The sequence below is a fragment of the Numida meleagris genome, chromosome 27, assembly GCF_002078875.1.
Source record: "Numida meleagris isolate 19003 breed g44 Domestic line chromosome 27, NumMel1.0, whole genome shotgun sequence".
In the NCBI taxonomy this organism is placed as follows: domain Eukaryota; kingdom Metazoa; phylum Chordata; class Aves; order Galliformes; family Numididae; genus Numida; species Numida meleagris.
In genome coordinates, this window is record NC_034435.1 from 1,942,078 (window position 1) to 1,961,416 (window position 19,339).

Here is a 19,339-nt window from a genome sequence, read left to right on the forward strand (position 1 = left end):
ACATGGTGCCTGGATGGCTATGGATGGGTAAGGCACGCTGCCCTGGACAGCGAGCAGGGGCAGGCCCAGGCTGTCTGCTGCTCCAAGCAGAACCCCAGAAGCACAAGGTGCATACGTATGCCACTGCCCTTCCTGGCAAGAAGATGCTCTTCGTGTCCGTTCAAGAGTTAGAATGCTACACAATTCCCGACACCATGCCCTCCGATGTTTTGCTCTTCCTGGATCATACTAAATCCTAATCCCGACCTCTACTCAAGCGGACAGAGCTCCTTCGCTCGGTGACGCAACGGGTTAAACCTTTTACCTGCAGGCGGACCTAGGCTGGTTCCGACACAGCAACATCTGAACAAACATACATTATGAAATCACAGAGTCGGGTGCATTCTTTCATTGAGGTGATACAACAAGTGGACAAAGCTCATGGGATTTCACTGTGGGGCAATGGACTCATCTTAATTTCGGAGAGAGAGAGAAGAGACGTGTTATGTGGGACAGGTCTGCTTCACATCCTGCGGAAGTGAAAGGGTTTCAGCCCTGGAGGGGCAGCGTCAGACTTTCCTTTAGGCCCTGTCTTAGACCAGAGAAAGAGTTCTGCCTACCTCCAACTGTTCCACCTGTAACCCCAGGAGAGAAGTTCCCCATAGTGTGAGAATTAGTCAGTCTGGTTGCAGCTGACGACACGTGGACCAGACTGGCAGCAGCTGGCATGGAATTAAATAGGGACTGCAATACTGAGGAGTTTGTCACCGAGTTGAGGTTGGCTTGCAAGGCCATGGGGCCGAGGGGGAACTGCGATCCAGTGGTCAAAGTGTTGAGGAAGGGATGGTGCGTCTGCACAGACGATGCTGGGTTGCCTGCTGAAGAAACAGCAGTAGAAAGGCTTTTCCCATTCAGAAGGCCACCAGACGAAACAGCAGCAGAAATGAAAAGGTTATGGCCGTTTTTAAACTCCACGTCTCGGTCCCTTCCTTTGCCGACCTTTCCGTTATGCTGCAAAGAGTTTTTCTCCGAAGAACCCCCCGTACGAATGCTCATCTCGCTCATCTCTTTGCTTTTCACTCCCGCACGGTTGAGGTCTTCCCCCTTGGCGCTGCCGAGGCCTTCGAGCTGCCTCTTGTTCAAGAAAGGATTTGTTTCCGATATCCCCACATCTTTGCTCCGCTGCGACTGGAAACCCAGAGCGCAGGCGGCAGCCGTCCCGTCCGAGGCCTTGTGTGGAAGAGAAGCACCATCGATAAAGCTGTGTAAACCAATGTCAGTCGACAGCCCACCGTTGTAGGCGAACCCGTTGGTGGGGTTTGTGCTGGGGCTGAGCCCGTCTGCCCCCGACGAGGGCAGGGCCATGCCTTTCCTCGCGTGCGCCGTCATCTTGGCGTCCATGGCGAGGCCGTCCTCGGAGGACGGCCTGAAGGCAAACAGCGAATTCTGGCTCAGAGACGACACAGACTGCAAGGGACTGTCCGTGGTTTTGGTCAGGTTGATGTCGGATATTGGTGAGAAAGTCGATTTCCATTTACTGCTGTTCATGTTCTCGTTGGGTTGTGCTTGTTTCCTCCCAGATAAGCTGCCACCTGGTTAGGAAGAAAGGGTTCTACATCACAACAGGCAGTTTTCACTGAACCTGCTCAGTAAGAACATAGGTTTTTTCCTTCAACACCTGGATTGTATCACTCTGTAATTCTATTTCTGATCCAAAAGCAGAAGTCATCTAGACATCCTTCAAATTTAGCTTCACATCTGCTAAGTTTTGAGAACGCTGATCTACTCTTGCACCACAAATCCCTCCCCAAGCCCTGACGAGGCACAAAGTAACTCACCGGATCTTTGGTGGCCTGTGACTACAGAAAGAGCTGACCCAAGATCTGCAATTATCGGCCACCTGTCTTAATTACGATAACCCAAAGCCCTGGCAGGACAGCACTCTGCTCACCAGCACAGCAAAGCCTTCTGTTGCCAGCACCTTCAGCCACCCCGCTCCCCAGCCCAACCACGGCCCCAAGCAATTAACATCCCTCGCACCCACCATTTTCAACAGTCTTCTGTGGAGATTTGCTTTCCAGCGATATCGTTGCAATTTTCCTCTCGATCCTAGTGGGAAAACAAAAAGGTTACAGCACTCACTGCAGTCGTTTCCTTTCCTGTTTACCCTCAGAGCCTCATGCTCACGTCTTAACAGCCGACTGAAGCACATAAAGCCAAGTCACTACATGAGACACGAGAACCACTTAAAAATATCCACTAAAAGCCCAGCAGAAGCTGTCACAGCCTCTGTGCTCTTTTGCCAAGGTCGGTGAGAGCTCGGAGAACGTCCCCACTGCTCCTTCACAACGCGGGGTCGGTGCCGTGGGTGCACACTCACCGGGTGCTGTTGTGCTCATCTTCGGATCCCTGCTCGTCGTCTGACGTGAGAGGGGAGTAGTGAACGCCGTTGGTCTGAGTGAGGGGCTTTTCCTTTTTCAGTACCGGGGGCTGGTCGTTGTCCTGGTAAGGAACAGGAGAGTTCTTCAGGGAGTTTTCAGGAGAGGAAATGGCTGTTATTTCTAAAGGCTGGTTAATGTTATTGACCTGGGGCAAGAAGGAAAGAAAGCAGTTACGGGTGAGAGCACCGCTATAGAAACAAGGCGTCTTGTTGAGGATATGAATGCGCTCAGCTTTAGGACAGGCCAACCTGGCACTGCCACGGCTCTCCCCCAGCATCGTGCAGCAGAGCCTGGGGCGAAGGCTTTAACATAACTCGGGAAAACACCTTATTTTCCTCATTTATGTTTGAGCACAGAAATGAAGACACGGGGAAATGACATTTCTTCTCAAACTGCCACTGCAGGATCCCACGAGCACAACTTGTGGAGCTGGCTTATTAACGTGGGAACACCATATGCTTCTGGCACTCGTAAGCTGTTCAGTCAATCTTAGCTTAAACTACGTTCAAAATATTTAATCTACAGGATAAGAAAAAAAAAAAAAAGAGCAACTTCACTGTAAATACAAGCTTTGGCGTCAGAGGCGAGATTATTTTTTAATTCTCAGTGCTGTGACAGAAAGAACTCTTTGAAGGGGTTCTCCAAAGGCATTGAAGGCCATGGATGGGCCCTGGGCAGACTGGTGGGGGCACCCAGCCCTCGGTCCCCTCCACCCCAAACCATTCTGTGATACCTATACCACAGCAGTTCCCCGACTTTCAGCAGCTCCCCTGCCTCTCAGAGGGGCCGTTTCCACGTAGGGTCATCACTCCAGTTCTAGCCACTACCACTGGGACCACCTCGTGGCCCAAGAAGAAAGCACTGGAAGCCGATTTCTAGCTCAAAGAAATCTCCCCGGCCCTCTGCTTTTTCGCTGCAGCCCTTTCTTCCCGCCCTTACCATGGAGTTGATATTGAGCGGTGAACCTGACGGCTGCGTAAAGAGTCCAGACACAGTGGGCAAGGATTTGCGTTTGGGGGAGACCCCGGAGCTCCCGCTGAGGTTCCCGGTGGAGGATCTCTTCCGCCGGCCGCGCTTCTTCCCGTCCTGCGCGTGTGCTGGGCCGCAGTCCAGCCGAGCGCTCGCGGGCAGAGGGCTGTGCTTGGTGGAAGGGGATTGTTTTACATGTCCTGTATTAGGAGAGATCGTAAAGATGATTCTTCTCTTGGCCTCGTTCTCAGGATCTGAAAATGCTGCATCAGACTGAAGATCCCCCTTTGATCCTTCGGCAAACATCTTCTGAGCATCTGCATAGTGCAATCCCCCTACCAGGCTCTGGGAGGTGCCATTTAACCTGGGGCTTGCTGAGTGCTGGTGAGCAGGGGAGCTTTGCCCAGAGTTCCTCGACTGCATCATTAGCAAAGGATGTTGTGGAGTGGAACTCCGAGACCCTACTGAGTTAAACAGACTCCCGGAGTCGTCCAGAGCTGCCTGATCAACACTATGGTTAAGATGGGCTGGGCTGTTTGTAAGATTTCCATTGACTGCCACGGAGCCAGAAGAGTAAGAAAAACCTGTTGAAAGGGAAAGTATACATCACTGCTTCTGCTGAGCGATAGTTGACAGTGCTAGATGTGCGGGATGGCTGGGGCTGGCCCGGCTCTGCCAGCGGCCGTGCAGCTGGGATGCTGGCTCTGCACGCTCACGGTTCCACTCGGGCCGTAACGATTTGCTCTGCTCCCTCGCCTATGTTACATGGAGATAGCCTGTAATGGAACCTCCAGTGAAAGGTTCTTGTAAGCTGTTCCACCTCCTGAAGCCGGGGCTCCTGTTTCTCTACTCCTTCCTATCGTCAAGGAAATAAGAGGGGCAGATCGAGTTGGTTTCCTTCCTCAAAGATCAGGGACTCTGCCTGTACAGCCCAACTCCTGCTCAACACTACACAACAGGCAGTGGCTTCCAAGTGATGGGACCTCACTGGGCAGAATGCCACCTGGGATAAGCCTGGGAAGGGGATTAGGTCTCTGTCATGGCATATCACAAATGGGTTTAGTGCTCTAGTAAGGCCTTGTCTCCGGGCTGCCTACGTGGAAAGGACAGAAGGGAATACAGCATTGTTCTACATCGTCTTTTAGATAATTCTTTGGTTTTATAGGAAATTGCAGCCAAGCCCTTCTTTGCAAAACAGATGCTAGAAGCAACACAAGCCCCTCAAGGTGATAAACATGAACAACAAATGCACTCTGACGAGGGATCAGCTGTAGGACAGCTTCTGTATGCAAGAACCCACGTTTCCCTGTCCACAACATTTCCATACCCCAAACAGCTACAGGCCACGATTCCAACAGATGAGCGAGCTCAGCAGCCATGTCTGTACTTAAAGGCATCCCTACCCTCTCCCTTGTTTCCCAGATTCTGGTGCCTTTACAAATGCTCATGAGCCATCACTGAGATTTGCTTAAAGAAATTAATTTTACTATTGAATAAAACAAGAAACCCTCCACCACCACCCTGCAAAAACAGAACTTTGAGTGATAGTTCACAGCACAGCCGTTGGATGGCCTGCAGCTTGCAGAGATAGGAATCTCTTCATCCACAGAGAAGAATGCACAGAAACCCAACTACTGCAGCTCAGATAAAGACAGGCCCCAACTAATACTCCGCACTGAAACCTATCCAAGCTGTAGGCACGGTTCTGACGGGCTCAGAACACCCTTCTCTGTGACCCCTTTGGTCTGGTGACAAAGGCCACGTCTCCCTAGCGCTGTGCTGCCCCGAGTGACCTGCCACGAAGCACTCACAAAACTCCAGGTGTGTGCACACGTGGGTGCTGCCGCGCTGCGACAGAGCACCTCCGCGCCGCTGAGGCTGTTACCTGAGGTAGCCAAAGCCAGTGGCTTGTTTCCAGCAGCATTGCTTACACCATTATGAGAACTAGCACCAATCTGCTTTTCAAGTGTCGATGAGTCTCTGCTCTGATGAACTGGGCTAGGTGTGCTTCTCTGCGGGGCAGAAACAGGAGTGTTAGTGCAGGAAGGTGACTCAGAAGTCACCCATTTCAACAATATTCACATGCAGCAGTAGATTACCAGGAAAAGCAGCTCTAATCCCTTGATACCCTAGATTTATCTTGTTTTGAGAAAAATATAGACCAGTATGGGACACAAAGACACGCTGCCATCTGTTGCAGTGTGGTGGTACCCGGCGTGCACTTTGTACCATGCACACAGAGGCTGCCCCAGCCTCAAGGCACTGCTCAGGCTCATCCCATGCAGCTGGGACACTGCTCACAGACAGCCCAGCTGAGGCAGCATTAGTCTCATGGGGCAGGCAGGAAGGTGTGGGGCTATGAATAGATTGACTGATCAATGGGATTCCTGGCTCCCAGCACCACAAACCCTCAGAAGCTGCACTTTCCCACAAGGCAAACACTCAGCCCACCAGCTCGAGGCACGTGCTTTGCTTTTCCTCCTGGCTGAAGTACCACCACTCCACAGACACAGGAGCACGGGTAAGAGCCAAGAGGATGAACCCCAGCAGCAGCACTAAGCACCCAAGATTAGCAGCCCACTGCAGATTCCAGCACTCAGCACCCCACTCCTCTCCCCCGTGACCTTAGTTAGGGATGGAAAGCGTTGACAATGCCTTACTCACCACCTTCTCAACACGGCTAGGCAGGACTACGCTGGCCAGAGGGATGCTAACTGGGAGCTTATTGGGCTGCACTGTGCTGAGAGGAATACTGATGGGTAGGCTGGTGATAGTTTCTCCATTACTCACAGAGGTCCTCTCTCTCAAAACCTGCAAACGCAAAAGAGAAAGTGATGTTCTCAACTGCAAGCTGTTACAGAAGAGACGTTCTGAGCTAACAGTAACGTGCTCGTTTCGATTTTGCCCCTTTTTTCTTCCCCCTCATTAAGAATTACGTAATTAAAAGTGATAACCACATCACCACATACGCTCTGGAAAGCCAGGGCACGCATACAACGTCAATACACTGGGACAGCAATACCCAGCAGCACAGAGACATGTAAATTGAGGCTCCTGCTGCCCCTAAGCACAAGGGAAGGGCTGCCCTGGGTGAGCTCCTGCCCCAGTGTTTGTTACAGCCCCGTGAAGAGCACTCAGCTGGCAGACTGAGATCCTCTGTACGCAGAAGATGCAGCACTCAGAAATATTTCCATGGTAACCTCCTGTTGGAGGGCACCTGCTTGCTGTGATGGTCGATTTTTATTTTTTTAAATACAAAAGACAGTCTGGTTTTCAAGTTGAAGTGGACACACGGCAGATCAATGCAGTCCTACTGCATTACCAGCATATTTGGTATGCAAACCAGCCAGTCAAAGGTGAGCAGGTCTTTCAAGGGCACCATATTCTCTTCCTCTAGCCAGTTCCTCTTTTTCACTGCACCACACCTGCCACATTCTGTGTTATTTCCATGCCAAGCTGACCACAGAGCAGAACACGCCTGCTTCTCGCAGCCTAGAAACCTTTCCTGTGTTCTACCAGGCGTCAAATCTCCATGCTCACACCAAAGTGGATCTCTTACCTTCTCGCCTGCAATCGGTAAGGCCGCTGGGGAGGAGGGCCGAGTTTCCTGAGGACTCAGCTTGATGCCATTGGAAATACCAGGGCTTGGATATGTAAGGCCATTCTCTTTGACGTGGTCAGCTCTGCAACAGGGATTTAGCATCATCAGAACACAAAGCTAACGACTTCTGTTTTGCAAAGTACCAAACTCAAGGCACCATACCACCGTGTCTACCCAAGCAGCTGAACTGCTGGTTTTGCTGAGACAAAACCTTTAAGCATACAGAACTCCACCTTTAAACGTATTTTTCCACAATCCAAACAAACCACTGTTATTAAACACAATCAAGCCCTTCCCTAGGAAATGATGGCTCTCACCTCTGTATCTCATTCGTTGTTGCTTTTCCATTGACTGCGTGGTCTTGATTCAAGTGTCTCCTTAGTGCTATTTTAGCAGGGGAAAACCTGGTGTAATCGGGTAAGGACAAGCTCGCCATCCTGTCCGCCTTCTGCCTGCCGTGGTTTGGGGTACATGGAACTATCTCTTGGTCCAGATGAGAGGTCATGTACTGAGGGGTGTTCTGCTTGGAGGACGGCCTGCTGAAAGTGTTGTGAATCTCATAGGGAGCAGCGTGGCCGTTCATGGACAGCTCGGGGCTCATGCCATTGACGTGGGGCATAGGAAACTTGGAGCACTCGAGCTCCAGCTGGAACCTGCCGTGATCGGCCTCGGGGTCGCGGCTCAGATGGGTTTTATTCCGTAGCTGCACTGACATTGACTCATCCGACGGCGTGTACGATTTCAGCTGCATGAGCTCCTGCTGCCTTTGGCTTTTCTCAAGTTCCACAATGCTGATCTTTAAATAAAGAGGAGGACAAGGATTAAAGACCGCACGAAGCAGTTCTAACGCATCACGGAGCGCCGCCTCAATGTGCTTCGCAGAACGAGTGACCCCATCTCTGGGAATAATGCAGAACGGGTGACCCACACCTTGAGGAACAATTCAATATGCTGCTCCGAGCCCACAGCTGAGACGTGCAGGGAAGGGGAACGGCTCAGGAACTCTCAGAAAGCACATTCCACATTTTGGAAGCAAAGAAAATGCCCTCGGTATAATAGAGAGAATACAGAATAACCCAATAGTGTCAGTCACTGAAGGAAAGAGTCACTCTCTGTACAGACAGAGATGCTGCAAATAGTTGGATAAGCTTTAGAATTACACAAGGACGTGAAATTCTTTCACATTTCTTTTCACTGCAGTGACATTCTATGAGACCTCATTCCAGAACTGAGACTTCAGAGCACACAGAAGACATTACACTGAAGCCATATATTATGCAGACAAGCAAGACCTTTCTTTTCACCAGGCCACGCTTTTAAATGATGTTTAATGACACATCACAATTCCCTCTTCCACAGCACTACGAGGGAATGAGGTCACAGCATCTACTTTCTTCAACAGTTACCTGCACCCTTACTCTCCATGTTTACCAAACCCCTCCTAACAGCAGGGCCTCATATTTAACCAAGCACTCTCGTTGTCCAAGAGCTGCCCGGGGTTGGTGATCCTGGAGTTGTGTTTTGCTCTGTACCTGCAGTTCCAAACAGTGCTTTTGTTTCTCAGAAATCTGATTCTTCAGCGCCTGCTTCTCCTTCAGCAAGTTCTCCAGTGACAGTGTGGACCAATCTAGCTTCAGCTCTTCGCAACGTGCCTTCAGCTGCAGAGACACGAGATACAAGGATCAAAACACAGCTCTCAACACTTCACACCGCTCGAGCTACAAGGCGAGATGCATGCACCTCTCAATAGGGTAACAGCAAGAAGGTTCTTAACCTGCCAAAAACTCCTCCCAGCTTAAGCCAAAGGGGCACAGAAGAGCCCCGTAGTATCTGTGTCATGTAGGAGGAGGTGACCTGGGTCATTTTAAACCAGTTATCACCCACCAGACCGGTGACCAGACCTCCCCCTGCCTACCTGAAAAGCCTGAGTTACTGAGATGAAAACTAGGAGCTGTGAGGGCAGCCCTCAGCTCACGCTCTTCCCCCTCAGGTGAATGAGAGCATCACTGCTGCTCAGACACGAGCTCTGTACGCACCAGCTGCAGGCTCTGGTTCCTGAGTTCGCTGTTATCCTTCTCCAGCTGCTTGGTCTGTTCCTTCAGTTGCTGATTGTGAGCAGAGATTTCCTTCTGAGCCTGAATCAGGTCGTTGTATGTCAGAGCCTTCACTCCCAACTAGAACACAGGGGGGTGAGAGAGAAAGAGATCACTCAGTAAGGCCTTGACACACCAATTCCAGACAATGGTGCATTCAGAAGCAAGGCTGAGGAGACCTGCAGCTCCCAGGAGCCCCCCAGCACCCCCCGAGGCACTTGATCATTATTAGGGGGATGAGAAGGGACAGAAGTTCCTCACTTGGAGCTGCTGTTCAGCCATTTAACCTGGAAACTGGCATTTCACCTCTTGCCAGTCTAGATCACTATTGTTGTACGGAGCCACTACGCTTCCTCCTACACTTCCAAACCAAACTTAATCAAAGACTGAAAGAGATTTCACATGATTTAGCCCCATGTACTGCAAAAAGGAGGGTGCTCTGAGACCCAGCACTACTCTGGTCTCATTTTTCTCCAATCCATTTGCATGCAGATGACCACAAGCACACGCTGTCCCCCGACCACAGTCACCTCATCAAGTTTCTGCTGAAAAAGACGTTTGATTTCCTCTTTCTGTGCCTGGCAGTGGGTGAATAACTGCTGTGCCGTCCCCAGTAGCTGTGCATTCTTCTCCTGCAAGAGGGAAAAGACACAATGCACGCATAGCACCAATGCAGCACGGTCCAGCTCGGTAAGACGCTCACATTTAGTCTGCACAGCAAACTGGGAGCCAACCTGAGACCTGTGAACAAACCCAGCTCTGTGAGCTGCATTTGTCAGCTTTGCTGAAGATAAGGAAGCTGAAAAGAGCTTTTAAGTAGTTTCTTCCACTCAATGGTAAAACATCACCAGGGCAGTCTTAATTCATTTTTACCCTCCTACTGCATTGTAAAGAAGTGGTAATAATCACATCCTACAGAGCAGAACTGGAACAGATTATCTGCAGGAAATCTGTTACTAAAACGGGAACAGAATCTGAATCTCCAGAGCCCCCAGCTCAGAGTTTTCCTACACAATACTCAGTAAATGGAAACACACTGCGGGGGACGTGGGAGGAAAGCCAGGAATCGGGCAAAGCCCTCGGAGCTCTGATGACAACACGACGCCGCCCGGCCCCTCCGCTGGCACAGCACCTCCTGCCCATGGCGTTCCTCAGCTCGATACTTGCTTGCTCATTTCATGGTCACACATACGTGGGCAGCAACGTGCAAGGATGGGACGGGCCAAGGAGCCTCGTCTTTCAGCTCCCCATAGAAAGGGAGAAAAAAGTTCCCACTTTTCTGCTGTTGAAGCCAAGGGGGAATAGTGCAGAAACCGAGCTGTCACTCCCGAGAAAGAGCAGGAGAAGGGCACAAAGTGTCCTGAGCTTCCAAGCAGTTCAATGCATGCGAGAAAACACCGGACCCAGCAGGGAGCTGAGCAGCTGCAGCGCTAACCTGACCTGATACAGCCGCTCTGCTCCCAGCACCAGCTGTCTCCTTCAGCCTTGCCAGGCAGCCGAGGAGCTGACAGCTCCATCTAAGGGTACTCGGTGAACTAGCAGCTCACACAAGTTGTTTGTTTTCAAACCGTATTCACAAAAGGTTTTGCCTTGTACTTCAAAACCCCTCGTGTTAGAGGGAGTCAGGAAATAGCACGCACACAGCAGCACCTCGCCCTGAGAAGTTCTGCTGCTGGGAAGTTCACCGAGCCATGCCCTCCCCACGGAGCACTGAGTGCCTCAATGGAGTGCAGCACCCCATTCAAAACATCTTTTCACACGGAATTTCTCATTCCCACGTCGAAGTACGAAGCAGCTGTCAGACACCAACGTGAGCCCATTAGTTTTCCCCACTCGAGCTCTGCTTCCAGAGTACAGCACGATACCTGCACGCCAGCGTTTCTCATTCTGCTTTCTGTGCAAGGAGGTGAGTTAAATTCACGGTGACTTTTCTGACAACAAGCACAGAACAAGAAGGAGAATAGGCTGCTTCGGGAAAAAGCTGAAAATAAATGGCAGCAACCACAGGGAAAAATCCATCTGCATGGAGAGCACAGCAGCACCAACCCATCAGCAGCAGCAAACGGGGCAGCACAAGCTGGCCTTGCTCACTGGCAAAAAGAGTTCCCGTTACGGAAGATCCCATAATCACTGGGATTCGATTCAGGAAGCACTTCAATTATTCATTAACTGAGGCGAAGCAACACAAGGAGGAAGGCTGGTTGAGCAGTGAGTCTCCTCCCTCTGCTGGAGGGACGGCTCCACAGCAAAGCAGAACGCTGCCCTTGGCAGCCACAGCGCTTGGTTTGCCTCTCCACGTGCACCACTCCATGAATCCACACTTTTCCCACCCATGGAACCTTCACGTGTCATCATTAAGAGCTCAGCCGGAGCGTCCTTAAGCTAGGTGAGAGGTGCATTTATTTCTGATCCCATGCTTCAGTTTGCCAAGTGTTTGATGAACCATTCTGACGCCCGAGCACTCAGGATTCGTTGAGGCTTTTACAGTGGGAAAAGAGCAAGATGTCAAAAACCAGAACATTCAGCTCCAGGGAACGGGCACGGGCGCTTCCTTAAGGACAGGGTTCAGGACAGCAGCTTCCTGCACGTGTGCACACAGCTTCATACGTCAGAAAAGAGGGAAAAGCAGAAGCACTGAAGCAAGCCCTCCCCAGCTGGGGGGCACTGCAGGCGATGCACCTTCCCAGACTGCAGACAGGACACTCAAGCACACACAGAGTGACCAAGCCAGCAACAAAATCCCCACACGTTCAGCCTGATTCTCACTCTGGCTGAGTCTCTGCCCTCAGCCTGTGCTGTGCTGCAGTTCAGGTGCACGCAACTCTGATTTCCAGCACTGCTTCCAGGTATCTGGTAGTCTGACAACTCTGTTTAGAAGCATAAAGAAAAGACACCCACCTTCTCCTGCTCCAGCAGCTGTTGCAGACTTGCTTTATATTGAGGAGTTTTCATGTATGCCATGAACTGCATGTACTGGATCTTAAAAGAGTCTGCAAAGAAATAAGGCAATTATGTATTTTAAGTGTCAGAAAGTGCAGTGCTCCTGTTTGGGGCCATTGGCTCCCCTGCCCCCCGGGCCCTGCACTCGCTGCCTTTTTGTTTGGACTCTCACTCAGACCAAGCCATTAAGGATCAATTTAAAGCACACTGAAAACAGTCCCCTGATGCAAGCTGAGCTCTGGGATCCATCAGCCGCTGTTCATAGGTAATCCAATGGAAATTACAAGAAGTGCACTCTACAGTGAAGCTCAGAGGAAGGCAGTGGGTGCTAATGGTGTGCCTGCATGATGAAAGAGGAGTTTGCTTTTACTACACCAGCAGCAAAAACAACACAAGACCGGCTGCAAGAGCCCAGATCTTTGCTCTTTCTCCAAGGATGACTTGCAGTAATCCTCACCCTCCTTTTACTCCTATTGTGTAACACACCTTCCTCCTCCTCAGCCCTCCTGGGGCATTACATCATGGATCCAACCACACCATTTCAGCCACTCTGCTGCAGTCACAGGCAACCCGAGCACACCGTGGGCATTGCTCAGACTCTTGCAGCAAGGTTTCCTCCAGACAAGTGTCAAACTCAGACAGCAACTCATTTTTGTTCGACTTTGCTGTGCGTTTCACAGGGAAAACAGAGCGCTGTTGTCATTTAAGAATAAGAGAATGGTTTCATTTAAGCTGAAGTTGTTTCTGATGAGCCATTTGCACTGAAAGCTGTTTTGGATTCCTGCTAAACCCCAGTTTCTTTCTTTTTGTGCCAATCAAGAGCTGAAACAAAATCAAAACCAAACACAGACCAAGATACCAACTTCAGCAGCAAGCTGACCCCTCTCTCCTCTTCCCCTTCTTCCACAGTGTTGGTCTACTAACAACCCTGTATGTTTAGAAACCCCAAAGCAAAGGTCCCCATCACAAACAGTGATGCCACAGCCTTACCTAGCAGCTTCTGTAGTGCGGGTGGGGTGGGTGTCACCAGCAGCTGGTTGGATGAATGCCGTTGCACTTTAGGAGGTAGTTGGTAATATGGACTATGAGGTGACTTGTATGCATCTGAAGGGAGAAACAAGGACAACCCTTGAGGTGGGAAGGGCACAGAAGCTTTACCATTCAAAAGCATTCACCCGCAGTGAGATATGGTAACTTGGCTAGACAGACACGCTGCAACCAAACGTTTGGAAGGGCAACTGCAGCGTGGCCTTAGAAGACAGCAGCGAGGCACAGCACAGCTCCAGCTCCTGGCCAAGCACCTACAGACCCACGGAGGCATGCCAGCACCTCCAGGGGCACTTTGCTTTGGTGGTAAGGGAGAAGGCATGGCACAGAACCAAACTAAAGCCAGCACCAAAGGGAGAACGACCTCAGTGCATCCATTATTTACGCTCGCGTGGCAGGGACAGGCTTCTCTGAACTCACCCTGAGGAGAGGATGAAGATGTCTGTGACACAGTTTGAGCATGCAGAAGATCTAGTGCAGTTTGGTTCTTCTTGGTCTTGCGCTCTGTACTTGCAGTGTTCATTTTCTTGGGACGCCCTCGCTTCCTGCCTGCCATTTTCCTTCCTTTTTTGCTCAGCTTTTTCTTCCGTGCTTTAGAGGGAGATGGCTTTTTAACAGCATTTGCCCCAGCTTTTTCTTCTTCAGCACCAGAATCCTAAGGGATTTTTTAAAAGCAGAAAGCTCTTTGGTCGTTGCTACCTACACAAGCAGCATTCCTTTTAAGCAAGCATTAATAACTTGGTTTAATATATTTATGAAAGTGAACTGTTAAGTAAGTTGCCAATGAACTAGGCTTGCTTGGAACCAGAGCTGTCCCCAGCACCCTAGAAGCTGTGCTAATTCCCTTCTGGGCATACTCATTACAGAAACAGAAGTGTAACTCTTGTCTAAGAAGAGCCGATTATCCTCCTATTGACCACACAAGTCAATACAAGTCCTTGTATAGTCTTCAACTGACTTTCATTAAAGTCAAAATACATTCCATACTTCACATTTTTATGCACAAACAGTCGCTGCATTTCTAACAGTATCACGCAACCGAATGAGAAAGGAAACGTTGCCAAAGACACTCAGCAACCCGGAGCAACACTGAAGGAGGAGCTCCCCGAGCAGCACTGACAGCAGCTCAACCAGCTCTGCCATTCATCTGGCAACGCTTCTCTCCCCCCAGAATTATCAGGGCAATTCCCCAAGTCTCACTCAATCAACAACACTGATGCCAGTTTACACACTGGATGCATTTCCCCTACAGACAGTCACCTTGTTTTCTTGAACCTTCGTTGGAGTAGTTGTGTTGCTCTTGTTTTCTCGCTGTTGACGACGTCTAGCTGCCTCTTGTTCCTCCTGAACAAACGTTTTAAAAGGGTCAATGATCTGTTCCCATGTTCCTCCCTTTCCAACACGGATCCCTGTCTTTCCTCACTTGGCCCCAAACTCTTCCCTCACTCTGCCCCACCCCCCCCAGGCCACACAGTGCAGTTAAAGGTCCTTTAGTGAGCACCACATCTTTCCCCACACATCCAACATTGCAGGTACCACTACATCACTATAAGAACAACCTCATGGGACTCAAAACGTCAACGCCGTTAATCATCGCCCGATTCAACTTTAACCAAGTCCACAGAAGGGCACAACAGCAACTCCTCAGCTTTGTTTTCTGCTAGGCACTAAGGACAAGGAATTTCACCCTGCTCACTAACACCTCTCTCGTACCTTCCAGGTGAGGTTAAACCTGCATAAAGATTCAGACACCTCAAAGACTTCTGCAATCTGAGCAACGCATCATCCAGACTCTATAATAAATGGCAGATTTAGGCATCCTCCCCTTTCAAATCAAGGTAGTTCTACAGCACACAGCTGCCACCTGATTTTCAGTTTCTTTTTTCCCTTTGACTCTGACAAGTCTTCTCTTCTCCCAGGCTTGAACATTCTGGAGTAACCCAATCCCAAAGCTAACCAGTCTGCTTGCAGGCCTTGCTAAGTAAATCTATGTTCTCCTAAAGATTCAAGCTGCACGGCCTCATTTCATCTCATCACTGGCAATACCAGTTCCCAGCGCTGGGAACACCACTGCCATCAGGTGTTTTGGTTGGATAAAGCCCATCAGAGTCCCAAAAATCCTTTGGCACATTAATTCCACGTGTGACAGCACAGACCACAGCGAGTGCCATCACATTTCACGTTCCCAGTGGAAGTTCCAACAGCATCACTCCCCATTTCTGTGCAGTGAAGCACTGGGAAAGATTCAAACCATCGTTTCCTCCTTAAAACTTCAGTGCTTTAATGAACAAACAGCTCTCTGTAGGTCTCCAGGGTGATGGGAAGAACACCTGGAGGCTCCCCATTAATTACCCATTATAGAGCTCTTGAACATGATTGTATTAGTGCTTGATGGTGTGTGATGCTTCACTTCAATTAGCTCCATGCACATCATCCCTCACTTAGCAAGAAAACATAATTTTCTACCCATTCTGTACACCTTGAACAAGTGACCAAGGCCCTCCTGCTGGCTCCCCCGTTACTTTGAATTTCCTACAGGAAACGTCTGAGACTTACCCTGAGTTTTGGATTTTTGAGACTAGAAAAATAGTTTTCAAGCTGCAAACAGAAAGATAATAATTTCGTGAGTCACGACAGAAGAACACACAAGAGCAAACCATGAATTTATGGCAAATGCAGAGATCCCAACTGCTTGTCCCCTGGTGGGTGACGTCGAGAAGCGATTTACGTTCATTCTCTTTGAGATGGACACGATGCGTAGCAGGACGTAACCCAAACCCCAACAAAGCTTTATCAGCTTCCCCACAGCCTGGCCTCGGTGTGAAGCTTTGCGTGCCCTATCTGCACTCAGCAGAAGGTTATTTGCAGCGAGGCTCCTTCACTCCACCCACATATTTACCCACACTACAGCATATCCTCTCACAAAAGCACTATCAGACTGAAGCAGGCGCAGAAAATATCTTACTCTCGTATGGCAAGAAACACAGATAAAGTGTTCTTTTTCCACAAAAGCTGATGTTTCTATAGAGTTGTTTTGGTTTTCCTTAAAGGAAGAGAAGCACAGCGGGTGCATCAGCGCTGTCATTGAGCTCTGCTCAGCCCTACAGACCAATGAGAATTGAGAATGACTGCTGGAATACGGCAGAACAAAAAGGAAGCTGTACAACGAGGGACCCCCAGAGGGTTTTCTTGGCGTGCTGGCTGGAGCAGACCGCCAGCACTACACACAGGCACAACCCTGGGACACGAGAAGGAATCACACTGCTAACTCCAGCTAAGGAGCAGCCTGCTGCAGTGCTGTGTGATGCTGGCACGCTGGCTCCGGGTGGGTGCAGCAGGCAGAGCCCCAGCCCGCAGTGATACTCACTATGGTTCGGTCAATAGTATGCAGGTAGTAAGAGACTGGCTTCCCGGTCCACGACACAGAGCCCTTCAGTGGGGACAGCTCCACGACTCTCATTATAGTGCCAATATCTGAAAGGAAGAAAGGGAAGTTATTTTCTGCAGCCGGCAGAAAACCTAGGAAATTCTGAAGCTCAAGCTTGTGTTTGTCCATAGAAAACCATCCTAGAGTTACAGAACATCGTTCGATCCAACCCATGTACGCTGCACTATATTTGGATTGAGGAAAAAACAGTTTTACATTTGCTTTCTTGCCCATATTTGTTTTGTTCCCTCGAACTAATAGGCCTGGGATGTGCCCGAGTATTTCCATAACCACTGAGCACGGAGGCTGACTCCTTCTTCAAGCTCTGTGCTTCCCACTGTGTTTTTTAAACGATTTCACTGCTCATCCTTTAAGGCACCAACCCCCTCCCACCCGAAGCTCCATCACCTATTTCTCCATCACTTCAGTACCAGCCTTCATGGTACTGACATAGCAGCTGGTATACACAGAACTGCAGCGCTGGGGAAGGCGGGGACAGACTGGCAGCCGTGATCAGGGCTTTTACAGGGGAATAAAAGAGCACGTTGGCCACTTTGCCTCCTCTCTGCTTTTTTCAATAACCACAAGCTGCCAAACCCAGCAATGAGGGGAGCTGGGACGGTCAGCAGCCAGGACCTAATGGTTAATGCAGCTCTGGATGCCATGGAAAACAGCATCGAGAAGGAAAATGGCAGTTTTGTCTGCCCAGCGCTCCAGACACAGCAATTCAGTAAAAATAACTCACAATGGCACTATTTCAGTCCAGCGCCTTAATGGCACTCCTCAAATCGCTGTTCTTGAAAAGCAGTTCACCAAAAGCAGTTGCCAAAAAGAAAACAGAGCCGGAGCTCTGCAGCTCGAGACGTTCCTCTGCCATGCTGCACAAGGAGGGGAACAAAGTGCTTCTTAAACCCAGGGAGCGTTTTACTCCGGACACAGTACGTGCACGTCGCAGCTTGGATCATCCCCCTGCTTGCAGAGCCCTCAACAATAAAAACTGCATAAAGGTCAGAAGCAAAACCAACAGCACAGCGTGCGAGCAACCTCCAAACCTCATCAGACTGCAGTTCACATGCTTGCAGAGGATAACGTTGGCAAATATCACGTCTGCTGTGTTCAGAAGGAAAGGAAAAAAAAAAAACAAACGTTGCTGGCAGCAAAACAGAGGCAGCAATGGGGTGTGGATGGGACGGGGCTGTTCGATCCGTTTGCAGCACTGAGGACGAGGCATTCAGCAGCTGAGCACGTCAGCATCAGTGCTTCTGACACCACAGCCGCTGGGATTTACCCCGTCTGCTTTCTGTTTGAGTGATTTAGGAGGCATTTCCCTTTGCTATGTGTGCTACTGGAACACAACAGACCTTTCCTACTTGACGACTCTTTATAAAGAGCAACCAAAGCCCACGGAGGATGCATTTGTGTAACGAGCACGGTGTAACTTGAACAACAGTAACAAAAAGGGCATTCGTACCGCTCAAGTTTCGACTGTTAATTCTAAAATTTAGAGGTGCAAAAGGTTTTGAGGACACAATTCTCCCACCTGGAAAAGAGACAAAAAAGCAAAGTCAGTTTCCAGTTTCCTTCAGGAACGACCAGTTACGAACCACAACCTCACAGAGAGCCCAAAAGTGGTGTTATTGTCTTTGGCACAGAGCTGTCCTATGGAAGCCACCACTTCTCTGTTCATTCCACATTTGAGTCTTTTTTTTCCCCCAGAATTTCTTACTTTTCTAACTTCTGCCATAACCCACCAAAACTGTGACTTATCCAGGTGTTTACAGGGGAAGCAGCCACCAGAGCACCCCAGGTGACGTCAGGGCCACTCCTCGAGGAGCATGCAGGACATCACTCGTGACCACATCCCCATTTTAACACGAATTAGTTAATGCTCAGTACCCAATGCGACAATTTTAAATTGAATTCAGTATGCAATGAGGGAAGCTGCGCACAGCCGAGCCCCTGCGGTGGGAAGCTCTGCAGTGCCCGCTGCTGGGTGTCCCCACCACTAAGTGCCCCAACACGGGAACCCCAGAGCAGGTGAGCAGGGCTCCTCCTGCCCCAAAAGCTCTGCAGGAAGGCTCAGCATGCAGAGCCACCTCCGAGAGACCTCCTAGCTGGGAGGCTGGAGCTAGGTGATCCCTGAGGTCCCTTCCAACCCAGCAGCCATTCTGTGATTCTAAGCGATGGCACAGATTTCTGGTTTGTGTTTGGAAAGAAGCATCAAGCTGGAGAAGTCCCCACCACGGCGCAGCCGCTGCTCCGTGTGGCTCAGAAGGAAAGCCACCACCTGGCAGCTCCCACCACGGCCGGTGGGAAAACCATGGGATAAGGTGGGGAGTTGGATTGGTTACCTTCCTTCATGTTGGCAAATCGCTCCTTCAGTTGGTGATCCACCTCAGGACCAAAGGCAAAATTATTCACAAAAATAACACTGCAAGATAACAGCGGAGTTAATAAACGGGGATGGGTGTATGGCGCCGAGCACACCCACACCACCACCCCCCAACTGCTCTGAGCATTCAGCCCCCTATGAAACCAAAGGACAGCTCCCTCTGTCCAGCAAAGGGTTTGCTTGTGTCGCTGCCACACAAAGCAGCCCGTAACCTACAGCGTTGCCCAAAGAATGACATTTAAGACAAGGAGTGAGGGCAGCCTGCTCCGACAGCTCCTCCCGGCATGCAGCTGGCTCTGCACCGCGTCGCACTCGTTACAGCAGCAAGTTTCAACGCAGAAACAACGTGCAAAACACTTTCACTCCTCTCCCATGGTGAGAGCAAACATCAGCACCACGACTGCCACCACGCTCGCCACACGCAGGAAACAAATCCTCAGTGCTACACGT

General features: G+C 50.1%; 1 protein-coding gene across 8 annotated transcripts in view; it reads right to left on the reverse strand.

Moving 5' to 3' along the window:
- DOT1L (DOT1 like histone lysine methyltransferase) overlaps positions 1-19,339 on the reverse strand; it is a 58,938-nt gene that overhangs the window by 8,250 nt on the left and 31,349 nt on the right. For 5 of the 8 annotated variants that reach the window (XM_021378861.1, XM_021378855.1, XM_021378856.1 and 2 more), the window contains exons 9-27: positions 18,849-18,928; positions 17,969-18,037; positions 16,438-16,544; positions 15,627-15,668; positions 14,331-14,414; positions 13,491-13,725; positions 13,014-13,127; positions 11,982-12,073; positions 9,614-9,715; positions 9,027-9,164; positions 8,523-8,648; positions 7,308-7,786; positions 6,949-7,072; positions 6,054-6,200; positions 5,275-5,401; positions 3,360-3,973; positions 2,360-2,565; positions 2,024-2,088; positions 600-1,571 (exon numbers count right to left, since the gene is read on the reverse strand). In XM_021378861.1, the coding sequence (XP_021234536.1) occupies positions 600-1,571; positions 2,024-2,088; positions 2,360-2,565; positions 3,360-3,973; positions 5,275-5,401; positions 6,054-6,200; positions 6,949-7,072; positions 7,308-7,786; positions 8,523-8,648; positions 9,027-9,164; positions 9,614-9,715; positions 11,982-12,073; positions 13,014-13,127; positions 13,491-13,725; positions 14,331-14,414; positions 15,627-15,668; positions 16,438-16,544; positions 17,969-18,037; positions 18,849-18,928 (3,923 nt within the window). Of the gene's footprint in view, positions 1-304; positions 1,572-2,023; positions 2,089-2,359; positions 2,566-3,359; positions 3,974-5,274; positions 5,402-6,053; positions 6,201-6,948; positions 7,073-7,307; positions 7,787-8,522; positions 8,649-9,026; positions 9,165-9,613; positions 9,716-11,981; positions 12,074-13,013; positions 13,128-13,490; positions 13,726-14,330; positions 14,415-15,626; positions 15,669-16,437; positions 16,545-17,968; positions 18,038-18,848; positions 18,929-19,339 lie in introns of all 8 variants that reach the window. The other 3 variants (XR_002433036.1, XM_021378859.1, XM_021378858.1) reach the window with 3 other exon arrangements.